Source organism: Lonchura striata, chromosome 1 (genome assembly GCF_050655825.1).
Source record: "Lonchura striata isolate lonStrDom1 chromosome 1, ASM5065582v1, whole genome shotgun sequence".
In the NCBI taxonomy this organism is placed as follows: domain Eukaryota; kingdom Metazoa; phylum Chordata; class Aves; order Passeriformes; family Estrildidae; genus Lonchura; species Lonchura striata.
In genome coordinates, this window is record NC_140703.1 from 30,095,196 (window position 1) to 30,122,152 (window position 26,957).

The 26,957-nt window shown below is 38.0% G+C and overlaps 1 protein-coding gene across 10 annotated transcripts in view; it reads right to left on the reverse strand.

Annotated features, from left to right (window-relative positions):
- The window catches only part of SPAG17 (sperm associated antigen 17), an 86,203-nt gene extending 64,692 nt beyond the window's left edge, over window positions 1–21,511 (reverse strand). For 9 of the 10 annotated variants that reach the window (XM_085572604.1, XM_085572615.1, XM_085572609.1 and 6 more), the window contains exons 1-4: window positions 21,317–21,459; window positions 12,864–13,004; window positions 12,000–12,059; window positions 469–600 (exon numbers count right to left, since the gene is read on the reverse strand). In XM_085572604.1, coding sequence (XP_085428730.1) covers window positions 469–600; window positions 12,000–12,059; window positions 12,864–13,004; window positions 21,317–21,409 — 426 coding nt within the window. In that variant the 5' untranslated portion in view covers window positions 21,410–21,459. Of the gene's footprint in view, window positions 1–468; window positions 601–11,999; window positions 12,060–12,863; window positions 13,005–21,316 lie in introns of all 10 variants that reach the window. The other variant, XM_085572632.1, reaches the window with a different exon arrangement.
- Between the last annotated feature and the right edge of the window lie 5,446 nt (window positions 21,512–26,957).

Sequence of the window (26,957 nt, forward strand, 5' to 3'; positions counted from 1 at the left end):
TATCCTGCCTTAGTGCTGGAGTAGGGAAGAGATAACTTCTCTAAATTCCCTCCAGAGAGCAGACTCATAACAAGAACTCCATCATAGTCTGCTCTGTGTCTATCCTTGATACGTCCCAGGTAACAACCTCTCCCAATACAATTTGAGTATTACACCTTTACTTCTGCAAGGATACATTCAGTAGAAGTCTGTCCCCAGCTCTGTTTTCTTTTGGTCGTAACACTCAGCAAAGCCATGACTATTTCTCATTCTAGCAAAGACTTCTTGCATAGTGTTTTTATTTTCTTCTCCACCACCCCCCCCCCCCCCACATATATCTAATAAACTTTAAAAATATTCCTAATCACAGTTTTCTTAAATTACAGTTCTAGAAAGCCAAAGAAGAGAAGAAAGCTGAATTTATGGAAGAAACACCATAGAACAGAAGTGCCTTCAAAAATGTAATGTTCCTAGGGCATACTATAGTACCTTCTTTTCCTCTTGTCTTCTCTGAAGATCCTTCTGTTTGAGACATAGCAATTGAAATTTCAACAGCTTTCCAGTTAGAGTTACAGGAATTTTTTCATCACTGTCCAGAAAGGATTTGGCTAATTCCATCACCTGAAAAGGAAAAAAAATCACAACAAAACTACTACTTGCATATTTTTAACACTGCATTCATATTTATTTACATGCTGAAATAAGGAAGTGCTATCTCACATTGTACCATGTGTGGGTCAAAATGGCCATATTTCCAGAAGAAACAATGTATCAGTAAGATACACCACTGTTCTTTGGTTCCAAAGACCTCAAATAAAGTTATATCAGCTATAGTATGCGATAAAAATAGAATGGAAAAAACCTTCTATAATTTATGTGAAAGTCAACAGACACAGAGTTCTCACAGGAAAATGTAATTTTCTTTAGGTTTTAAACAAAGAAACAACATGAAGCAACTACATATCATAAAGCAATAAATTAAAAAGCACTTAACAGATAGCAAATCAAGGGGAATAGTTTCCAGGACTGTTTACAAAGTGACCAGTGTATGAGGAACTAGCCCTAAATGAAAGATAAAAACTTCTTGAAGGGAATTTGAGAGGGTCTGTCTTGGTGAAAACACACCCCCTCCCTGTGTAATTCTGATTCTGTTGGTATGCAGCCTAATTGGGGTGAAATAAGGCTATTGAATTTTCTTAGGGTGATGACAGCAGCGGGAACATACAGCTGCATTGTCCAGATGTGTGGCATTGACAGGCTGTTTTATGACTATGTTTTTTACAGCTTGTTTCCACTAAATTTCATACAACTCACTAACATCTGGGCCGTTTTCCTTGGAGCCTCATAACCACTTTATTTACTGTGAAAAAAATAAAATAACATAAAAATACTGTTAAAAAGTTGTTATATGTTTCTTTTCACTTGTGTTGTCTCTGTAATAAAGTTCACCTATGTAGGAAGTGCTGTTGAGGAATAATATAACCATAATATTTTCTTACTTTTGTTTTTAAGCAACCATCAGCTTTATTTATAACCATGGGCTGAATTAGGTGTTACTCAAATGTTCTGACATGTTTCTCTTTTCTCCTCATGGAGCAATTACAGTTGGGCACATATGGTGTCAATTTTGCTTGCTAACATTGAGACAATGAAGGTGCACACTGCATCTCACTGAACTGTGTCTTGTCTAATGCAAACACCACCATTAGCTTTGAGCTTCCATAGATTCTTGCCTAGCTTAGAAAATTTCACTTCTTACCGAAATGTGGCCACTAAAATGCTTCTCTGAATAAAGAAAAGTCAAATCAGAATCCAGACCATTACATGCCAAGCCATTGTTTCACGCAAACAAAAGCAAGGAGCAGAAAAAGAAATGCCTTAAAGTTCAGATCTTTTCCAAGTCACATAACAGGGAGAAAAACCAAAACATATACATTTAAAAACCCTTCCAAAACAATCCTGCTTCTGCAACACAAATAAATCTAATGACCTTAACATACACAAAGGAGGATACATAATTATTAAGATGAGTTTTGCTTTGTATATTTTGTACTCAAAGTAAGACCGGTCACTAGCTTATAAGCCAATCATAGAAGACTTCTGGAAAGACCCACTGACAACAGAGCCACAGCAGAAAATCAAGGACATGTTAAGAACAAGACTTAAAAATTACCACACACTGTGGGCACACTAGGAGCTACTAGTTATTCCAACAAAAAAAAGTCACTCAGAGCTAGGCACACAAATCAGTGATCTGAAAGAAAGACTTTGGTAGAAATACCACAGTAATTTCCTTCAGAGACAAAAATTTTCATGAAGTTTTTCTTTTTCACAATCAATGTTAAATGACAGAAAGTGATGCCTCTTACTGGCCTAATGTAGATAAGTTGCACATTTCTTGAAACACAATAGAGGGGAAATGGAGGGATTCTGGAAGGATTCCTGAAAAGTGTATATATAGTAACCCAGCTCAACGGCAGTTGCTGATTTAGTGTTCATGGAAGAAGAAAAAAGTGCTTAGATTCATAAACCCCATTCTTCCTGAGAATTTTAAAGCATTTTACCAGTCAAAAGCAATGCATAATAATTATTCCTATTTTGTAGATACAGAATACAGGAATGAAGAGACTTGATGAAATAGAGTGGGTAGGAAGGACAGATTTTCTTATGTGAGCCATGAGAAGTTTAACAAAAACTATTTAACAGGAATACATTTCATGACTATGGAAAGAGGTCACATCAAATAAAACAAAGACAGAATGAGTGCACTACATTTGGCAATACAAAGAAAGCAAATATCATTTCATGCAGAAATGCAAAATATGCTTTATACAGGAGTAAATGAAAACCAATCCTAAAGACAGAACATAGATCAATCCATGCACAGTAGATAAAAGAAATTAAATTTATTACACATCCATATTTACTTCATCTGTGGTCCTGTGAGTTATGCAGGCACCTGGCATAAACAGTTAAAAATCTACAGAGCCTCAACTGAAAAAAAAAAAAAAAACCAAACAAAAACCTCAAGACGAAAACTGGGTAGGAATACAGAAAGAAGTTTTTCAGATACTATGAAGTGGATTTGTCACAAATTAGCTATACTTCATCCCACCAGTGATGATCTTTTTCTTATGTGAGAAACCATGGAAACTTGGATGGACAAACTTAGTTAGGCAGGGCCTCTTTTCCTCTAAAGCAAGAGGAAACTTAGCATTCCTCACACAGCAGGGTTCACACTGGTGAAGTGAAGAAAGGCTTTGGTGATGCAGTATTTGATCTCATATGGTGGCAGTAGAACCACACAGAGATTTAGCTGTCTGGTGCAAAGGGCATGTATTTGGAGCCACCCAAACACTGCATGAGTGCTTGTAAGTGACCCTACATTACTGACAGATGTCAGAGCCACTGAGGTAGGAGATAGGTCTTAAAAGTTAGGGAAACATTTAAAGCCAGAGTCTTTGTGCTATCTTTCTTTGAAATACCTCTTTTTCAAGATACAGAACAATTGTGGCTGCCAAATTATAATCAGAAAACCTTCCAAAAAGATAAATTAGATTATAAACTTTCACAGCTTTATTACTACCTGGCAGCAGTAACATTGCTCGCTATGAACAGTGGTCAGCCCACTTCACAGTATAGCTCTCTCATACCCAGAGTGAGCTTTCTAAAGCCTTGTCTTCCCTCTTGTTTGTGAAATGGTGAGAAATCCAGACCATCACATATGCCTCAGACTCATTTAACATTTCCTAAAAGAAATATAATAGCTCCTAGAAGAACCAAATAAGTAAAATCCCTTAGTTGCTGACACAGTTCAAGTTAATTTGAAGCAGGATAGTCATCAGTCAAGAGGCTCTATGGATTACACAACCAAGCTGGTAATTACTATTCAGATGTGTTTCCCTGAGCAAAATAATAAAAGCACAGGAAAAAAACTGATCTTGACTTATTACAATCTGCTGTCAGTCTTATGAGTCCTTCACAAACAACTTTTAAGACTGACTAGAGCACAAAAGCTGCATGTGTCATAATTTGTTTTTCTAAAGAAGACTTCTTTACATATACTATTAAATACTTCTGACTCTGTCATTGTCATTTCATTGACAAAAGCATATTACAAGCAATCATTTTGAAAGAATACCAGGCAGGATCTGAGCTAAGTGAAATAACTTTTTTTTTCAGATGACACCTCCAGTGTGTTGAAAGAATTCAGTTTCTCAGACCATTCACCTAACCTCATTTTAACACTCAGAACCTCTTCCCACCTATGATGTCAAAATACCACTTGCTTAATCATTATCTTTCACTACTGAATTAATGACTCACAGTTCAAAGAGAGCTTAAGGACTCACATAAATCAAAAAAATAATTGCATATCTGAGCAGAGCTCCATGTAATGCTTAGTATCCACAAGGTAGACTGTAAAACCTTAGATAAGCCAAATGAGTCATCCTTGTTACTCAGTGAAAATGTATTCCAGAGAATGAAAATAATTAAAGTGGATTTGATGATTCCTTGTACCCCATGGAGTCCTTTTCAACTAAACCTACTAAAATGAAGCAATACTGAGCAAATTGAATGCTGTTCATGTGCTAAATATCTTCCTTTTATTGTGAGAACATTTCTCAAAGCAGAAGCAAACGGCTGCTTGTACTCTAGAAAAATAACTTGTCACTCATCTGAATGAGTCTGTTTTTTGCCAAAACACAACACAGCTTGATCTGGTTAGCAGAAACCTATTAGAATTATCCATTTTAAGAAAGTCTGTTCTAGAAACCTCTCTCTACAGAAAATCTGCAACCTGAGGGGATATTTTAACTGATTTAAACTCAGGGATGATCTATGAGCATCCTAACACAAATGTACAGCATTATGTCAAGTACTTATATAATGCTTTAAGAAAAACAGAAATGGTGAATAACCTAATTTCAGTAAAAATGAGAAAATACAAATAAGAAGGGTTCTATTAGACAGCTCATACAGGAGCTCTCACCATCTGGGATGTGCATCTCCTATGGCTCTCTAGCCAATAGCTGCTATGAAAACCAAGCGGTTTTAAGCACTCGTCTATCCAGTGATTGGAAAGACCAGGCATTAGCACTGCTATCTCAGGAAGGAGTTCCGTGCACAGGGAAGGCTTTCTCATGTGACCTTTTATAGATCTCTTTTCTTTTAACACTGATTGGGGGGCAATAGTTGAAACAGCATTTAAGTGATTTCAGAAGAACCCCTACAGAGCCCAGATAGTTTTAGAAAAAGAGGATAGGCCAGTCTGTTGTGATTTGTGATCAGATGAAGGGTTATATTGCTATGATCAAATACTGAAATGTTTAGATTTCAGTGGGATGAATCTGCTCAGCAAATCTTTCCATTATGGCACAGAATATTTTAACCTTCTAAGAAATAAATTGTCTCCAGCAATTTCAGCCAACTGAATTTACACAATGAATACCACAAAGCTAAAACATTTAGTCATGCTTCTCTAACATTGAATCTGGCTACAAAGAGAACCCAATCAGAGGCGGAACAAAAAGATTAAGAAAAAATATTGAGTCACCAAACCTTGTGCCAGCAGAACCCATCCAGATACATCTTGACAGAGTTTTCTAAGCCACGCCAGAATATTTGGGCCAGGTAGTTCCAATGACCTTGTGGACTTGGCACCACAAAACTGGGCAGGATCTTTCCACTTTGGTTGGTCCAGCTTTGCAACAGGGCTTTGAGCTTTCTTTTTTTTTTTTAATTTGGTTGAGAAAGGATTCTAAGATTAGTTGCTGTACTTGAGAAAAATGTCATACACTTTATTGTCCCTAATGAACCTATTATAGCCCCCAAAAAGTTTGAAGACAAAAAAACAGAAGACAGCATTGCCTTTGGCTACTTCAGAGAGTCCCTCTAACACTTCAAGGATGGCATTCCCACAGACATAATTGCTGCTTCCTCTAGTTACACAGACATCTCAACAAAACCTGCACAGAAAAAGCAGGAATTTGATACCAATTTACATGTAGGCAGGAACTCTTGAAATCTGTGAAGGAAACCCAAAGTCTCTGTGGAGGAAACCCAAAGTCCCTCCAGTGTTCCAAAGCAGATTTTAAATAGGTAGATGAATTTTAAAAGGTTATCAATTGTCTTTCCTAGAAAATAAATTGATAGCAATTTGAGTATTACAAATGGCCTGTCTTGGTTTGATAAAGAAGCAAGTCAAAGAATTACAACTAACAGTAATAAAATAATGCAGATTTCTAAAATCCTAGCTTTAGGACTATGAAGAGTCAGTATTCTGAAATGAAACTAGAAGCATGAATGAAATGAAATGAAATGAAATGAAATGAAATGAAATGAAATGAAATGAAATGAAATAATGAAATGAAACTAGAAACATGTCAATTGCCTCATGTAAATAATAGAACCTGATGGCTCAGAACTCAGGAAACAAAATTAGAAAACACAGGTTGTTTTCCTGCTCAAGCTCAAGACTCTTTTCTCCAATTTTAACATTTAGAAATGCTGGTACTTCTTAACATGACACATTGCTCCTGGAAAGGGATACTGAACTGGAGACACCCAAACTGACAAACAGCTACAATTTATAGAACTGCCTGATTCATAGCAACAATGGTTTCCTCCCGTGGAATAATTAAATCCGAATGGAAGATACACAATTTGATAACTTAAAGGACTACACAGGGCACTTGATCATGCAGTGGCATCAGATGCTCTGACAATGGCAAAGGCAGATGCAAAGACATGCTAAACCAAAATGAACAAATTATTTCCCTAACATCCTTTAAGTAGATTGACCTAAATACCAGGAACCAGCAGGCAGAGTAGATAAACTCTCCTCAGAAGGTAAGACACTAAATACCTCAGGTAAATATACCACCTAATTTAGTGGATAATGTATAAAGTATCCTATATTCTGTAGTATAATCTAGTAGGAGCTTGGTAAGAGATAGAAAAGAGCTGAAAACAGATTAGTAGGTAATGCCCACAGCATTATCTAGAGATTTAATGTCCCTTGACCTTCCCTGAAGCCACTACCTCCCTAAAAGGCAAATTCATTTAACAACAATTCCCAAGTGCACACATTAAACCTCTGTGTATCCACACAGTGTAAGGGCCAAGTTCTTCTGCAATAAAGTTCTCTTCACTTGCATCCACACAATACCACTTGACAAAGGCTGACTGGAAAACTGCTCAATTTTATTATGACATTTAAGAGTGCAGTATGAAATTTATTTTGTACTGGAATGAAAAATAAAATTAAATCTTTCTATCCTTTTAACTATTCAGCATGGTTGCCAAAGTTGTTTCTAGTGTCAAACCCTCTCATGAAAACAATGACACCAGAAAAGTTTTGGCTCCTGAGCTGTTCCATTTTACACCAACTTCTAAAATTACTTTCGTTCAATAGGAATGAAAACAAAACCTTTCTAACTTGTATTAAGAACAGAATTCTATTGACATGCACATATAGAGTGAGGTTTGGTGTTGATATCTTTACTTTTGAGAAAGTCTAATCTTGACCACAACCTTTGTTATGGTGTTGTGTCAAAATCAATACACTTACACAAAAATAGGAAAGCTTTGATTATATGTTTCCACAAGAAATAAAAAGGTTTTCTTAAAAACACTCCTGACTAATGTTATGTTTGAAAATGTTTAGTTGAGTGTCCCATATTCTGTACTGGGTGTGCTCTTCTGCCATTGGCAGACAACTCTTCTGAGCTTGTACTTGGGTGAAAATATTCCTTCCTGTAAGTGTTACAACTCTGACGTTAGAAGTCCCCTTTCACATCAAACTAAACCAAACATTTTTGATTTTTCTACCCTAGGAGTTTACTGTAATGAACACAAATAAATGCATACTCCATATCCCTAGTGCTGCCCTCCTTTTAAAAAATCTTTTCTTTAGATATTTTTAGGCAAAATGTTGAGAATCTAAAAAAGGGACATAGACAATAGAACGATATAAGGTAATAGAAAGGTATAAGGTATTTAAGACCTACTGAAGAGAGGATAGGAAAGATATTTAGAAAGAACATTTATTTTTAACTTTTTAAAAAATGAAATTCAGGCCATTGGGGTGAGTAACAGAAGGTAGTTTTGAATAATTATACACATGCATACACATTTAAAAACATATATTTTAAATATATCTATTACCTAACTATAATTACATATAAAAATAATATATTTATACATATTACAATACACAAATATATATAACATTTCATTTTTATAGTAGGACCACCTATCCCAGGAAACACACACTCAGTTCCAATTTAAAGTGGACCTTTTCTCTACATCATAATGTGATCAGTGCTTCAAATAATATTATCAGCAGCAACCTGTACTTCATAATTACACTCTACACATTTCTGACAAAGCATAAATTCACAGGAATACTTGAAAACTGCTTTACATCCACTGCTTCCTGGCTAAATGTATTTCACTTTTTTCGACTTGGGCTTGTTAATTGTTATGTTCTATTATCCTACAGAAGTTCTTAATATATCTTGGTAATATATTTTGTTTTGGAAGTGAGAGAAGAGGAATCTGTTTCATGTACACCCAGAAAACTCAAGGATTATTCTGTAACTGCTACAGTCTATTTCCCAAGGATTATGGCATCATAGTTTTAGGGGGAAAAACAACAATAAAAATGAACCCAAAGGAAAAAAAAAACATAACATGTACAACATAAATAATTTTAAAACAATAAGATTCTTTTTTTAAGCAATTACCTTTTAGTCCTTTAAATGAGCTGTACAAAACAGGAGCTAATTAAGATTTAAATGCAAGCATTCAACTGAATTGGATTTTAATAGCAAAACTATGCATACTATGCCTTGCAAAAGAAGGATCTTTGGTTTGCTTATTGAAACTGCACAATTACTTGATATCTCAGAATGCCTGGTGATAAGGTTTGGCTGTTATGTATCTTGACAGTAAGCCTGGAGATTCTCCTGCTTTTATCCATCCAAAGGTTTGAGGTTTCTGAGCTGACACTGCTTCCCTGTCAGCAAGGAGGTAAAATAAAGTGAGGTTTTGTATGAAAACAATCTGCCATGCAGATCTGGAACAGGAGAATCAAACAGGTCTTGTGTTCACCCAGTGATGACAAAAAGTAGAATGATTTGTAGTCAAAATTTTGTATTATCTTCTGTTTAAGTATTTACAGTTCCAGTATGTGATCTGAAATCTAATGTTTGCTTGTTTGCTCATCACATGTGAATATCAGAGATAATTCACATATACCAAGTGGGATTACAAGATCCTGGATAATGTAATTTAAAAGTTTTCACTATTTCAGATTCAATGAAGAAAGGAAAAAAATAAGAGACAATAGATGCCAGCAGATATAAGGATGAGTTTATTTTTAAACTTTATCAGAGGAAAAAAAAATCATTAATATGGCATTGCTCTGGTATTAAATTGAAAAAATAGAACACTGATCCCAGAAACCCACTGATTCAAAAGAAGAGAAAGACTGAGCATACAGACTAATCAGCATTAGAGGTGAGGGAATAATTTAACAAAAAGCATAAGAGAACTGTGTAGCCAACAAGCATTAATTCCTTTGCTTGCTAAAATGTAGAGATAATGAAAAGCTTTGAATGACTTTGGGACCCCCCCACCACCAAAAAGCCCAGAGCAAAGAAGGACCAACAGGATCCTGTTGGATCCACGGGTGGTGTTATTTTCTACTTGAACTCTCTCTCTTCCCCCTCTCTCTTCTATTTCTAATTAATTGTTAAATAGAATCTGTACCATTGACTTTGGCATATGGCCTTGTTTGCACCTTAATTTGGGCAGAGGCATCTCTCAGTAATCATATCTTAACACTATAATATTTAATAGTGGCAAAATATCTTAATTACACATAATGTTATTACCCTTAATAGAAAACGGATCCAACAAACAGGTATATAAACAATAAAAAATACACCTGATAAAATACATATATTTTTAGTTGTAGGACTTGTTAGAAAAATTACACATGACAAATTATGAAATCTTTTGATATATTACAGGAAGCATAACGTTTTCCCTTTCATATATAAGTGAAAAAATTAATTCCTCAGCATCTTTATGAGAGAATCAGCCAATCATCATTCAATTAAGTGCTGGAATTAGTACAAAATTACCAAGCAGGACTCCTACTCCCATCAAGTTAGAAAAGGTGTTGGACATCTACTTCTCCCAGATTTGGAAATCTTTTAGCTACATCTTTATAAACCCTGCCCTGAGCCTCTTCACTTTGTACAATGAGAGTGATATGAGATACAAAACAATAAAATGATTGAGAGCCTGAAGGGGAATAACTTAGAGCAGAGAGCAGGAATTATTTTTAAATGATATATAATTAGCTTGCAATGTATCATGAGCCGTTTGTTAAAGGTTCTTGACTTCTAGGCACTGCAGACTACTGCACTGAAATTTATTAAAACCCCTGAATTTCAGTAGATGCACATTTTAAGACCAATGGCATAGGTCTTAAAATACCAATAACAATCGCATTGCTATGAATGTTATTAGTCCCAAATTCACACACGTTATATGTTCAAAGAACATTGAATATTAGGAATCTCACAGTACCCCTAAAACTGAATATGGAAACTTGTGGAAATAGCAGCATGTTGAATCCTGCCACAGAGAACTGTATGTGGCAATGATAGAAATGCTCCTTTCAGAAGAACTTTTCACAACTCTGTGTTTTGTGCCAACCTTGTATTTGTTTATCTTTGCTAGTGGAAGCAGTGAAAGAAGTGAAACGTTTGCCTGCTCAAACTGCACATGGAATGTATGTGAATATTCAGGAGCAAACTCTGCCCAGAGAGGTGGGATCTTAATTCTGTGGCAACATGATCGATCTTTTAATTTGCTGCAGCCTGAACGGAAACTGAGTCCAAGCAAAAGGTCAGAACAGGCATTTTATATTCTGTGTTAAAAGAGAGAAGGAAAAAAATGTCTTTGAGGAGTAAAGCAAGTAGCTAATGAGACACAGCACTGACAGCTGGAATTTAATAAGTGTCCACTTCACAAGGAAAATTGCTCTTAATAATTAAATACAGGTATCATACAAAGCTTCTGCTTAGAGCTAGACTTCAAAATCCTTCTGTCAAGTAGGACTGAAGAAGTTTTACATACCAGGTAATATAAGAGTGAGTTTGCCTGGGAGGCTAGTCCTAAATGAAGAGGGTTAATTGCATAAAATTCACAGTCCTTTCAATGGTAAATAATTCCAAAGGGACTTGTTCGGATAGTAGCCTGGCATTACTGAAAAACAGACCGCAGCTAAAATGTACTGTTATAAAGTTCACCAAAACCTGAGACACATAAAAAGTTTATTAGTCATTGCAGAAATAAAACACAAACAAAGTCTTTTTAGAGGGATCCAAAATTCTTTATGCTCCAGGTCTGTAAAGACCATAAAACTCTACCTGAGAAAATTTTAAACAATCTTCTAATTAATCACAGGATTTTATCGCCTCTCACAAGCTGTAAGTAAAACATTAACAGGGTAGAAGGAAGTGCTCTTTGTACTAAGCATGATTCCAAACCCTGCTGGCATAGCCCACTAGATGAATCAGGTTACATCAAACTGAGATTATAAAGGGTACTAGCACACAGAACAGTGTTTTATATAGGGGACTGCATACCCATAAATAAAGGTTTAAGTTTCTAAATTATTGTGAGCCTCTGAGACAGAAGAGTCTGACAGATTTTCTGTAATTTGAGACCTCCCCATTAAAATATGATCATGTAACATATCCCCAAATAATGAAACTCTCATCACTTGAAAACGTGTTTTGATCATCACCTAATCAGCAGTCCAACAGAATATTGCTGGTATCACAAAAACAAAGCAGTTTAAATATCTACATGGTTGAATGTTTTTAATAGCTAGAGCCAACAAATTTGCATTTACTCAAAAATGTTTAACAAAACCACACAGGTCCATACACTAAGTGTAAAGGAGCACTGACTCTGCAATACCTGTTTTAACCTACCTCATAGTACATAGGCATATCCTTAGCCTTTTTTCCCTTTTGACCCCCAGATTCCGTGATCTGCAAGTAAATAAAGCATTCTAGTGTGAGAAGATTTTTTGTTTATACAAAGTATTTTACTCATTATTCTCTTTTGCAAACACTACACTCACACTCCAAAACAGTGAGGTATCATCTAATTGCAACCCTGTGCCTTAGACAGGGAGTTTTCCTGATCAGCACCTTGAAGAAAAGTCTGTAACAAAACTTCATTTACAGGGAGCAGAGCAGCTTATACCACAAACTTTTCTTTTTCCATTTTTAACTCCTATGAATTAGAGCAATGAAGCCTGTAAAAAGAGAGTAAATCCTATGAGGAGTGGATGAAGGAGCTGAGGCTATTTAATCTGGAGAAATCCATCTCTCGGGGGAGACTTTCTCACTTGCTACAAATCCCTGAAAGGAGTTTGTAGCAAGTTGGGGATCAGCATCATCTCTCAGGCAACAAGTGACAGGATGACAGGAAATGGCCTCAAGCTGTGTCAGGACAAGTTCATGCTGGACATCAAGAAATATTTTTTCACAGAAAGGGCTGTCAAGCTGCCCAAGGAGGTAGTAGAGTCATCATCCCTGGACGTGTTCAAGAGATGACTAGATGTGGCACTTCGTGCTGTGCTTTAGTTGATAAGGTGGTGTTCAAATGTTGCACCCCACAATCTTAAAAATCTTTTGAAGTTTTAGAATTAACCTTAATGATTCTATGAATTAGTGTAATTTTTGAAACTTCCACAGAGTAGTTTATCAATACCACAGACCAAAGAAGGCAGGATCTAGAAGTGACATCTACAGTTTGGTTCATTATTAAAAGTTACTTTCTTGAAATACCTGTCTGTAAATATCTTCACACGTTACCACACTGAAGAGCTTGCGCAGTGGCACCTGCACAGCCAGAGCCAGGGCCTGGGTGTGGATTTCATCCTCAATCTTGGTCCCAACAACAAAAGTGATGCTAGGCTTCCAGTCATCCTATATTCCAAAATAAAATATTTAAGTCCTCTGCAGTCTCAAAACGTAATCTTGTAGATATGGCTTTGTCACTTGAACACATATTAAACATCACTGTATTAATCACTGAAATTGCATGCAACTCGAAAAAGCCCGCTTTGTCCCAAATCTTTCTGCCATCAGGTGGCAGCATTATGCTACGGAAAACACAAATGCCCACTAAAAGCCTTGGATCTGTACACACGCAAATGATGTATTAGCATCTCACAAAGATGTAGTAACTTTAAAATGGCATTTGCAGATTTGACAGTTCAGGTAGCAAAAAAAGAAGTGAATTTTGAATATATGTATTATTGTGATTATTCGATGTAGAAAAAAATTAACAATTTTCAGCTCCCTCATCCTGTGAATTAGATAATGCCCTGATACTATTTTCTGTACATCGTAGCATTATTTTATGATGTTTTATGAAGGTGTATTTATGCACAGTATGGCTCTTGTATGGCTTCACTAAATATTCTGAATCAAAACAAAATTACTTAACAATGGCAAGTTGTACACTACAATAATAAGTTAAAAACACTAGCAGTTTTCAAACATCTGCAGTAGAATACATTTTATTGTAATGCAAAAAAAAAAAATATTTTCAGCACTGAAAATATGCAGAACAAGAGAAGACCGGAACACTTTCTTTAGTGATGTGCATTCACAAAAGCTTAAAAATTACGTAACTTAAGCAACTTTTATTGGTTACTGTCTTTGACATTCCTACTGGAATCCCTTTCACAGAGTGAGTCACTATCTCCAGCACATCTAGATCTCAATCTAGAGTATTCTTTATCATCATTAGTGGTGGCTGAACTAGGAGCATTTGTAATGGTCGTGAGGTACAGGAATCACCGTTTTTGTTTTTTTCCAATGCATGTCTGCATGTGTACACTGCAAGGTTCCTACTGCAGCTGCATAAAGGTAAACATGGAAAGAGATTCAGTCAGATCAAGGCAGGCCCAGGACAGTCACACTGATCAGGACAAGGCTAAGCAGAGTCACAGTCCTGTGTGCATCACAGCAAGGAAAGATTTTAAGATTTAACACAGGGTGGTGAATTTAGGATATTGAATATTTTAATACATTTATATTATGTACAAAGTCCTTGTATGATAGGAACAAAACCTGAGCTGAGTTATGGTAAAGTGAGGAAAAGGACCATTCTAAGAAAAAGACTCAGATGGTAAGAGAAGCATTTTCTTCCAGTTTTATAGTACCCTTCTTAATTTGTTTCTTTTCTTAGCTGGTAAAAAGCCTACCCAATGTCTGCAATTTGAGTAACTGATGGCTTGGGATGGGAGAAAGCCACAGTTGACTTCAGTTTCAAAACAGTGCATGCTTGTATGGTGGGAAACAGTTTGTCAAACACTCAAGGTAACAAAGGATAACATCACATGAGTACGCCCCATTTTTCTAACCACAGAAGATTCAGAAAAACAAAAAAGATGTAAAGATCACCTGGGTCATTAAGTGAAACTGCAAGTAGCTACAGATCGGATCACTAATCCAAAAGGGTGTCTACATTTCCACATATCATGAACTTCCTTGATGGTTTATTGCAGTACAAGATAAACCTCAAGTTTTAAAAATTACGAAGTGCTAGAGAGATCAAGCATATCACTGATGCTCTAGGAGTGTTCAAACGTGGTGGAATTTATGAGTGTCCAGCTGCACTGGGGCAGCAGACACTGCTCATTGGAGAAGTGGCAGCAGTAGTGGGGACTGCACCAAGTGCACTGAAATTCTTTCTGCCTAAAGCTAGGTAGCTACTGGTGCACAGCACTTTGAAAGAGCTCTAGGTATTCTGTATCGTCAATGTACACAAGAGTTGCAGTGAATCTGGATTAAAGCTATCACTGTACACCTGACAAGAACTGGACAGTAAAACTTCAGCATTCTTGGAACAGAAAGTATTTAGATGCCCATGCTTATGTGGAAAAGCATAATTTTCTAGGCTCTCAGAAGTGAGATTGAAATGCTCCCATGTGGCAGTATCCTGGTGTTCCCAGTGCTGACCAGCAGTCACGGAATCTTTAGAATAACCAACTACCTGTGGTGTGAGCTAATGGAGTAACTGTTACCACTACATTGCCCACTTCAGCGAGGACCACCAAGAGAGGGAAACAAGGTCCAGTAAGTCTCTCAGAGAGATGCTGACAGCTCAAGAGCAGCAAGAATCAGGAATGTCAGGCTCTACTCAGGATCCCATGGTAAGCATGATTCAGCAGCAATACAGAGCTTACTCCCACAACTTCCTGCAGTTCTTCACATATACAAAAAAAATCTATCAGAGTTCTAAAGCCCTGCCTTATGCCTTCTTTAGTTCCTCCTTAAAACATGCTGATAGCTTGCTGCCCACCAATTAAACCTCCTTAGCACTGATTAATATCATTGCAACAACATCTGTGGAACCTGTCTTCTTATTATCCTCTCTCTTCTTATTTTTCCACCCCTTGGTAACAACTGTTTCTAGTTAATTTCTTCTTCCTTTTCCACTCTTTTTCCTGAGTTACACATTGTCTTAACGTTTCCCCCACCTGTGACTTGCTCCCCAGCTCTTGTCCTCTGTCTCCTTGTTCAGCTAGTCTCCAGTTTCATTATCCAATCCCAGTTCAAGCTTTCTCCAGATTCCTCCAGATTTCCTCAGATTCCTTCTCCAAATTCTTATTCTCTAGCCCATATAATAATTCCCAGGCATTTTCAGAGTTATGGTTGAGCAATGAGACCCTCCTCTTTCACAAAAGTACTATAAGCCTTTCTAAGAAATGAGAATTTTCCTTGTTTCCACCATGGTGTCCTCCTTCTCAGCAGCCTGTGACAAAGCACCAAAGCAAAACATCAGGGTAGGTCCTGTTTGTGCAAAATGAGTATTTAAAAAGGACTAAACAGGACTTATGCAAATAGAATTATCCAACTCCAGATTTTTATTATGCAAGAAGAAATTATCATCAGTGGGCCACACCATCTCCCCACTGAAAATGCTCTGCTTCAAAGAAACAAGGTGATAAAGCTCCTCCACGGAACATCTATGAGAATATTTATACTATAGGCAGACCATTGGTTAATACATTAAAATAAAATAAATGGAATAAGCCTCTACAAGATAACTGAACTGGTAGTGAAAATTATAACCTTACTTAATTCTACAGAAGTATATTCAGATTGATACAAGGTATTTAATACAAAAAATTAATTATTATTAGAGACAGCCTGTAGCTCTCTATTGCTAAATGAAGAAAAGAAACTGCTTTTCTAAAAAAAAGTGCAATACCTCGGAATAGGATATGGAAGTAGCTACTAAATATCTGAAGCAACTATACACATCTTCAAAGGCAATAATGATCTAGACTTCCCAAAGTCATTAACTACATGTCATCTATTTCTAGACTGACCGGTTTTAAAGCCCTTAAAGATCATTTTACAGAAAAGCTGCACACTGAGAACATGAATTGAACTCAATAGTCATTGTGCTGCATAAATACACAGCTTAAGGTGTTTAATTGATTAGACTATTTTCTGAGGTTAAAAATCGAATATTTTTGCAATACTGCCTTTATATTATCGATCCTGTAACAGTATCCTTAATGTTCAAGGCACTGAAAGGACAGAGGAGAAACAGACCCTGCTTCTACAGCTCACCACCTAAAATCACAACATAAAAATGTGAAGGAAAAGTAGTAAAATGTATATGGTTACTCTAAAAATATTTTCTCCCTCAATATACAACTGCTCCTCTACTTAGTTTTATTCTTTCAAATGTTATTGTAGCATGAAGGCTTGAGAAAGGATCTGAAAGAGGATAGATTAGTGACTCAAAGGCTACCTCAAATGACATTCCCAGCTTAATGAACAGGATAGAAAAACCATAAAAATAACTACTGGAAAATTATGGAAACAGTCGAGGGAGGTTGCCACTGAGAATTTAACATAAGCACTACAAAATGAACAACGAAGACCAAAATGCAGGGAGCAGATATCCCACAGAATCAACAATGCCAGTTCAAATGTGAATTAAAAACAAATTTAAGCTGGAAATGTGGTATTGGCAACTGAATATTGCTTAAGCAATCTGAAACAAACTCCAGTTAAGGGCAGGCCAGATCACTTTCATTGGAAAACATCCAGTGACAACCATTGCTACAAATGACACTGTCCTGGTTTTAACACTCCTGGCCATGTCAAGAGTTGCAATGCACCAAAGTCTCTCAGTGTTAGAAATAACCATCTGTGTGGGAAATTTCTGTGTCCCTCAGCTGGAGAGGCTCCAAATCCACAAGATCAACCTAATTCTGGAAGCTCCGTGTAAACAGCAAATGGTTGTCCAAAATCCTTGTTTTCACAAAACACAGAAGGTGCCTCATCTTCCCATGATTTTCCTTTCAAGGCTCCATTGTGTTCTTCTGTAATGTGATTTTTCCCAGCTCTTAAAAACCAGTACACATAGCCTGTATATCTTCATCACAGCAGTACTGGAATATCATAGCTGTGTTGAGAAAATATCTAACTTAATTCACATTGAACAAAAAAGCAGATGTAGCACACCATTTTTTTTCTTCTTTTTTATACATATCTTGTTTTCTCTGCTTCATTTCCTAAACACAAAAGGCCAGCTGTTCTAGGGAAGACAGTTGAACAAGTCAGGTATATGTTTATTTTTTCAGTACCAATTTCTAGATCTCTTTGGCCAAGAAAAGCATCAAGCAGCCATCTTACCCTCCTCCTATTTCCAGACAATCTGGGCATTGTAATTTTATTTTTGTGGTACTTACTGTTGTAGAGCTCTTGTTTTTTTGTTTAGTTGCTATTTTGGTTGTTTGTTTGGTCTTGTTTGTGTTTTTTGTTTTGGTGGTTTTTTTTTTTTTTTTTTCAGGTTGTCTGCTTGTTTTCTTTGACTGTTTGTCTTTTTTCCCCTTAGGACAACAACAAGTAGGTTCATTTCATTACACCAGAATTTCAAATTTACCTGTAAGGGCTGAGAAGAATCATTTGAAAACTCAAACTCAAAACATCTAAGCATCACACATATTAGTGATTTATGAACAATTAAGAGTACTAACAACTCTAGCTAGCACTCTTTACTTTCAACAATGGGGGAGCTTGTAAACCAGTAAATACAACTGCCATTACTCAGAAAGGTTGTTTATCAGTTTTGTAGCCTTAAGGTTCCATCACTGCTTGGAAATCTGCAGAGCCACTTTAATTGCTGATGACACACCCACATTTACAAATGGATTTTGTTCTTAAGAGCCTGAGCTTTTGCTGTACAACATAGGCAAGTGAGAGAATATCAAAGCTCAAAAGAACTTTAATTTTTCTCTGAAGAGAAAGTAGTATGAATAGCAATCAAAACTGGAGCCATTCTATTCAGAACATTTTTAGAAGTTTCACAAGATTTTAAGTTCTATTTTCAGGCCCTAAAATGCTAATGAAATGAGAGAAATCATACAGATGGAAAGTCAGCACAGAATATGGCTTCTCACTGCTATGCTTAGTTATACCAGTTAATAAGAACAAATAATAAACGACAGTTATTTCAATTAAGGGCTGTATTTGCCCAGAATTCACCATTCACTTAGCAATTATTGCCCTTTAGCTACTTAACACATGCAAAGTTTAAAACTACTTAAGAATCTTAATTTATATTTTGCAATTTAATTCTTCTGTAGTGAGCCCAATCAAAATAGATAATAAATAGCTGAAGGCAAATACAGTTTGCAACTCCATATTCTTCTGCATAGCACATTACAAACAAAAAAGATATACATAAACCATAATGTGAGTCTCTGGAAAATCCGTATTTCCTCTGTATGTGTTTTTAAGTTGCGTGTTTGCCAGTTTTCACAGTGCATTTAGTAAAAGCAATTATTTGGTTAGTAAATACCATTTAAATCATATTTTAGTTAGTATACCCGTTCATAAAATCTTAACAGCACTGGTAAAATGCTTTTCATAGATTGAACTAATAAAATAGTGTAAGTCATAAACACATTAAAATGTGAAATTTCACCACTTGGTCTATCTGGTACAATTTAAAACCAGTTGTAGCAAATTCCTTTTGCCTCCAATAAAGGGAAAGAATATTTTTTAAATTGATACAAGCAGATCTAAAAATTCTTTACATATGAATTATGAGGAGAGCCATTTATTTACTTGATAGGAGTTCCTGTCATCTCCCAAATAATTTCAGATTCATATGGTATTTCAAATACAATACTGAGGACGAATAAGAAATAAGTTTTGTGCACTATGTCTAGTGAGATTTAAAATTCAAGCTGTTCAACACTCTCTTTTACAGACTGCTTTCAGTTCCTGAATTTTATATATTTGAGTTTAAACTTTGTATGTTGCACGATTACTGGGGTAGGGCGAGTGGGGGGAGGGAAAGTGTGGTTAGAGTATTTGCAGAATGAGATTTGATTTTTAAAAATCATGTTTATCCTTTAATAAAAACCCCTATGTGATTAAGTAGTTAAGATATTCAATGCTCTCTGTGTTCAAGAGGAAGGAATTAAATTTGGCAGCAGAACTGTACTTGTGTCAAAGATTTGCTTTTACAGAGCATGTTTATTTACATTATGTACACCCACATTTGGCCACACTTGATGAATCTTGATTCATACATGCTCAGAAGAGATTTGCTGGCATTTGACAGTTTTGCACCGAGTGTGCTCTTGCCCATGACTGTAAGAGCTGCATAAGAACACTCCTGCAGTAAGAAATTTCAGTGGCTGCCCAGCTTCTCAGAAGCCTGAGCTCAAGCTGACCGCAGCAAGGGGACAGTTCTTCCCAAGTTCCCAAGGCTCTGTCTGTGAACAGCACAGCAGAGAAAGAGAAATTAGCTTAACTGGAACAGAAGGCAGTCAGATGATACCAGAATTATAGAAACATGGAATCTCAAGTCAGCCCCCATGGGTACAGGAATTACTATAATCTTTAATTTGGTGATCACATACCTTTCCCTACAGAATTCTTGCCCCATTCAGTGAACATTCAGCATTTTTTCCATCTGTCTCAATGAGTGGTCCGGAATAATACCAACTTTGACATTTCCTAAATTTTGAGTATTTTATTTCCTACCTTTAAAAATACTTCAATATAATGGTTTGCATTTAAGAAATGTAATAAACTACATGTAGAGGCCGCAGAGCATACAAAGCACTTTGTTCAGTGAATTCACTACACAATATCCACAGCCACAATAAACACTACCATAAAAAAATATAATCACTAATTGGCACCTTGCTAGTAAGCACTGGAGGAAGACCAGGAACAGAGTAGGTGACGGAGACTGAACCTTCACCCTGTTCTTATGCTTCAGGGAGGTTTTCCAAGGGTAGGGACAAGATTCACAAGTAGGAAAAGATTCGAGCATCTTAGAACTCTACTGAAAAATCTGTGTTCTAGGGAAAAATGGGAAACAACAGCCTAAGCTATTCAAAAAGTGTTCTTGTTTGGCTAAGCTTGTATTATATGGTTACTACCAAATAAAAGTAAAAGCAAGTAAATATTTAAGAGATTTTTGGATGTCTGTGGCCTTTTCAGGAAAAGCAATTAGCCAGTTTAAAAGCCTCCCCTTGCATTAAAAGTTCCTCATATTTAACCAGTGTTGCTGCCATATTAAAAGAAAAAAACTCAACAAAACACAAACCCACATCAGCTAAAACAAAAAACTGCTTTTTTTTTCTTTCTTTTAAATAAGGCACAACAGGAATCCTGAAAACAAGGAAACCACGGAAGCAATTTGTCTCACTTGCAGAAGCTGTGCTAGATAAACACATGTGAGATAAATATTATTGTTTGCTAAACTACCACCCTATTTTAAAACCAAATTTTCTCTTGCAAGTCAAGATTTATGAGAATTACATTGCTTACACAGAACCTGGAAACCTAAATATGCCTTTAGATCCTCACACTCAGTAAAAGAAAAAAAAAATAAAAAGGGAAAAAAGTGCCTTTTAGCTGCACACACTTGGGCAGGAAAATTACAGCCTCACATTTTCAACGCTACAGTTAATGCTGTGTCAGCACCTCCATCAAGCCTCGTTGTTCAGCAGCTTATAAAAAGTTCACTCCGAGCCGAAACCTGGCACCCAGAGCCCAGAAAGGAAAGTGCCGAGGGAGGAGGAGCAGAGAAACCCGCAGGGCCGCGCTGATGGCGGGGGGCAAAGGGGCAGGTCCCGCACACCGGGACCATTCCCGGCCCTCCCGGGGCCCCCGGAGCCCCCGGCCCGGGGGAGCACCGAGCCAACTCCAGCCCGCTCCCGCTGCCCCTCGGCTGCCTTCACCTCCTCGAGGCGGGCGGACACCAGCGCGGCCTCCCAGCTCGGCAGCCCGGGCAGCGGCGTCTCCAGGCCGGCCTTTGCGCGCCTGGAGCCCATGGCGCTGCGCCGGCCCCAGCCCCGCCGGCCCCACGCGTCGCCCCGGAGACGGCGGCGCGGGCGGGGCCCGAGCCCGGCCTGCGGCATCGCCCCGACGGGAACGCCCGCGCAGCCTCGGGAAGGGCTGCCACCGGTGCCTGTAAATACCTAAAGGGGGTGTCAGAGGGTGGAGCCGGGCTCTGATCGCGGAGGCCAAGCCACAGGACAAGAGGCAGCGGGCAGAAACTGATGCCCGGGAAGTTGCACTTGAATGTGGGTGAGAGCTTTGCTGTGCGGGTGGCCGCGCACTGAAACAGGTTGTGCCGGGAGGTTGTGGAGTCTCACTCGCTGGAGATAGGCAAGAACCATCTGGATGTCCCTCTGTGCCATGTGGTTCTAGAAACTCTGCTTGAGTAGAGAGGTTGGACCAGATGATCCACTGTGCTTCTTTCTAACTTGATGGATTCTGTGCATTCTGTTGGCGCTTTTGGGTACTTTCACTGTCAATTTTGAGACAACAAGCAGCCCCCATCATGGCCACCCAAAGGAGAGGCCTCACTGAGGCTGTGTGGGGAGTGTTGGTGTGACACGCTTACACAGACACCAAGTGACACATCTCCAGGGCGCCAAGTGACACATCTCATGCCCAGGACTGCATAGCAGCACCCGTGGCAGCTCTCGGCGGAGAGTGAAGGAGCCAGCTCGGGCACAGTGCCGGAGCGTGGCCCGAGCGGCGAGGTTGGGGGACGCAGATGTGGGCAGCCAGGCCTGCTCCCAGGCCCTAGTGGCTCTCCAAATACTACCATATGTTACGGCACTGGGACCAGAAGGGGAGAGGGAGGCACTGTTGGGAGAAAACAGGAGAGCTGCCAAGATAAAGAATTCATTACAGAGGAGTCATGTTGTGATCTCACACTGGAGACGAGTGAAATATTCTGTGTGATTTAACATTTGGTGAAAATACCCCAAACCACATGCTGCCCTTCCCCCACCCCCTTATACCGACTGGTGTTGCTCAGAGCCTCCAAATCTTTATTTTATTTTCATCAGAGCTTAAAACCCTGCTGTGTAGTGTGTTACTGCCTTAGTCAAGATTTCGTTCTGGGATGATACTGACCTGCTGTATGTGCTGTATAAAACACCTTTCATTACACAGCGTTAGTGAAGGAGTAGGAATTTAGCTTCATAGGGGACATAACAGGCAAGTCTCTCATCTTTTTAGTTTGCATAAAGGTATCTTCCCAGTGTTTCTAAATAGTGATACAGTTGGTAACGTGGGAAAACTGCACAGTAGATTTGCCAACATCCATTAACATTTTCCCCCAACCCATCTCTTGGCTGGTGTCCATTTTTCTACTTTTGAGTTTTTCTTTTATTTTCCACAAAAACCAAAAATCATGCTTTGCTTGTTCAAAGAAACAGGCTGCATGACATTCCCACAATATCCTTTTTCTTCACTAAAGTCTTGGATGCACAGCCTGTGCCTGCTAAGTTGCACTGACAAGAGTATGGAAAAGAGAAATGGGGAAGGACCACCAGCTGATGTAGCAGAACAATAGAGAGGTTTGGGGTTGAATACACAGATAACGTTGCTAAATATCATAACTATGAACCACCCCTCAGATTTTTCATGGTTCAGTTTTCAGGAAATACATAAATTTCAAGAGGAGTGACAGGAGAGGGTTGTGCATCCAGATCTTGATGGTGTGGCTGGAGTGTGTGTTACCATGAATTTGGTGGGAAATGAAAACTGTTTAACTATGCCTATACCTGGATCTGTATGCTCAAATCACTGGAAGGTTAAAAACCAGAGAGACCAATGTTAGCCAACCAACAGCTCTGAGAACACACACAGTGGCTGGGAGAGCCATGAGCTGGACTGTTTATATCTACTGTGGGTTTGCTTGATGCATGAGGACTATTAGAAGGAAATGGTTTTGTTCTGCTGCTTACCACCTTAGAAAATACATCTTGATAACTTATTTATTATTGGCTGCCATGGCAGATAGCAAGTCCAACTGAAGTAGGACTGCTGATCACTAGGAGTTGATACCAGTTCATTTAAAATTACCTCCACCCCTCTCATAAACAAAGGAGAGGAAGAAATTGTATTTATGCTCTATTACAAAGGGTTGTAGTGTATAAAATGGGTTATCCATCAGCGAAGTCAGCTGAAGACATGTCCTGTTTGGCTGATTGTCCCTGTCCATTCTGTTGTGCTGCCAAAGATGCTTGTAGGCCAAGCTGTGAACCAGATCACTGAAACCCCTTGGTTAAATAGTGAAACAGCCAGACAAATCAGAAATACTGGGGAAGCTGCAGCCTTTGTTTCCTCCCAGTGGTCTGGACTGCACAACATCCAGCTACACGTTTTGCAGCTGAGCCATCTGAAAAACTTCAGCTTCCTTCTGATAACTAAAATATGAAGCTGCTGCAATCTCAAGACTTGTATTAGCAAACCTGAATGTAATTCAGCTGTACTGATAAGCCTCTGGTTAGATTCCGAGAGACAGTATGCATTGATGTACCTTCACAGAAAACAGGAATGTGCAGATGTAAGCTGGACATTTCCAAGAAGTGAAATTTGGTTGAGGGCAAGAGTTAATGGGACTGTCTGTGATGACTTTGTGTGTGACAGGAATATTTATGTTGAGATTTTCAGGGAGAGTGGCAACCTGAAAATGCCAAGATCAGCCTTTAATTTTTTGGCTTATTAAAAAACACCACTTGTGAATACATGTGTGGAGTAACTTAAGGCATGAATTTACAGTACACTTGCAATTCTGAATAATACTCTGTGTAAATAAAGTGTAGCTGACTTTTCCCTGGGAGACAGGTTAGCAAGCCTGTGTGTTGTGAGTTTATACAGCAGGGTAAGAAAGCATGCATAGTTAATACTGGAGTACCAGTACTGTAGTGTACTGTGGACTAGCTAGACACAGTAACATGTCTGCATGCCCACACTTTTCATAGAAGTATAGAAAGAGTGTTTAAAAATTAGGTATACTCTTTACCTCCTTCAGAAAGAGAAGGAACATTGATTGCCTTTTCTTTTAGAGCAACATAAATAACATTTGCGCTTCCTTGTTCTTCAGTAAAGTGTGGGGAGTGGAAAGGCATTACTAGTTGTACATGTCATTTTTTTCTCTACTTGATATTTTTGAAAGACTATGGCTGACTAAAGAATCAGTAAAGATTTTGACTCTTATTAATTAAATCCTGGTTAATGAGAGGGGAATTAATTTTAATCCTGCTTGCTTTGTTTTAAAAATGTGCTTATTTTAAATTATTGAAATTTTTTGGAAAAATGATCTTTTCAGTAAGAACCATCACCTTCTCAGCTTTAGTTGGGAAGTAAGCAGAATCTCTTTGCTTGAGTCCTTAAAACAGTTTATTGCTTTATATTGCATTCATAAGATTTAAATGTTGCTGAAACAGGGAGGCTTCCTGAATTATGGCTTCAGAAAGTTGTTTCTGTTTTAGAAACAGGGCCAGAAAAGTTGTCTAGAACAGCTAACATGGGCCTCAGCACTGCTGCTAAGGAAACAGCCTTTCATCCTCCTTATGTATTTCTAAAAGAAGAAGAAAGATATTAAGAAAAAAGAAAAAAAGTACACTTCCTCCTCCTTAACCCCCCCACCCCACCCAAGAGAACACTGTTCAGTTCTTTTTCCCTTCAGAAAGGAAGAAGGGGAGGAACAAAAAACTCACTTTGCTTTCCTTTCCAGTTTCATAGCACTGCAGCATCTGGGCTGGGAACAGCTTTTTCTTGAAGTTTGCAACCCCCCAGGACACAAGTGTCTCACAAGTTACACAGATTTGACAGCTATAGCATGTGTTACCAAAGCCTTCGTGAACTCTTACATACCAAGCTGGATGTAGGAGGTCTTTGCCTACAGTTGATGCTCTGGCCACCAAATGATTCTTTATAATTTATTTCTTAGTCTCCAAAATTTGTTTATGTAATTTGCATAAAGCTTCCCACATGGGATGAATTGGCCTTGTGGATGTGGACCAAGTATCTGTTTTGGCTTTAGGATCTAGGGAGGTTATTTCTACATCAGTAAATTGTAAGTGAATGTGCCCTGAAAGGGGAAAGGTTAAGCCAAGTGTAAATATATTAACACATTCCCCTTCTGAATATGACATGGTGCTCTTATTTTTCTAGTGCCAAAGGTCACTAACTTCTTCATTAGACTGAGTTCTAATCATGAGACAATAAAACAACCTCTCCTTCTCAGACTGTAGTGGGTTTTCCTGGTAAAATAAGGGTTGCTAGATGTTTGCTGAGCTGTGAGAACTGGCAGGGATGGTTAGAGGGAAAGGGAACAGCTGGATTGTAAAGGCAATGCAATTCAGACAAGTCCATCCACCAGCTGGCAAGGCCTGCCCTCCAGTGCTTGGCCATTCTGTGCACGCTCTGGGCCTTACCTGTTTAAGCTGGTCCATCTAATAACACAGCCAACAGCAAAGCAAGTTGTAGATTTTATCTTCTCCCTCCAGCTCTTGCATTTAGTGGGTGCCTGGCCAGTCAGTGTTTTTGTTTATTCACTCAAATGTTTCCAGCTAAGCTGAGTTATAACTCTTTGCAGCCTCTGTTGTTTATTGCAAATATAACATACAGAACAGATCAAACTTTCTATATACAAATATGTTTACATTTAAGAGTATTCACCAACTTTGTTTTACTAGGAAAAAATCCTCAAAACTTGCAAGGCCCTGTATTTAATTTCGGAAAAGATGCTTTCTTAGTCTGCTCTCCCACGTGCATGCATATACAAGGAGAATGTTTTTTTCCTCTCTGTAGCAAATGGCATAAGGATTCCTGGCAAAGCTCAAATTGAAATCCATTATCATCTGTCAGTAAAATGACTTCCAAATTCCAGCTGGATGCTGGATGGTGCAACAGGCTCTTTAAAGAAAGATTCTTGCATTTGGTATTGTAGTTTTACTGTCTCTAGGTAACTGAATTTTGGAAGTAGTTCAGTTCTATCAGCCAGCAAAAAAAAAAAAAAAAAAAAAAAAAATCCTAATTCAGGTATCTCAATTTTTTTTCCTGATCCTTTCCAAAACAGATCACAAGTTTTTATATTTATCCCTAATGGAAGAAATCCAAAGAAAATATTCTCCCAGTCTTCCAGGAAGCCAAACTCCCCTTCTCCACTCAATTCTCCAGCATTTTCAAATCCTGCATCATTGCATGCTTTCTTCTGGAACAAAAGGAGTAGTTTCCCTAAGGTTATAAAGTCTTTCATGGAGATCTGCTTCTGTAGCAGTCTTTACTTCTGCCACCATCCAGAAAGGGTGACTTGCACAGTAGTGCTGAGCACTAGCTGCTAACATTTCTCAACAGCCAAACAAAGCAAAGTCTAAATAAGTAGGATTTGAAATACTATGCCATTATGGGTGAAAAAAAAAGTTTCTAATCCATTAAAAACAAACATTAGCACCATAGAAGGTAAACAGACTTGAGCTGTGTGCCAGAGTTTGCAATGAAAATATTGATGAAAAGAGGTGGAAAGACATGGTGTGCTTATTTTTTAAAAAAACAAGAGAATATTTTTAAAAA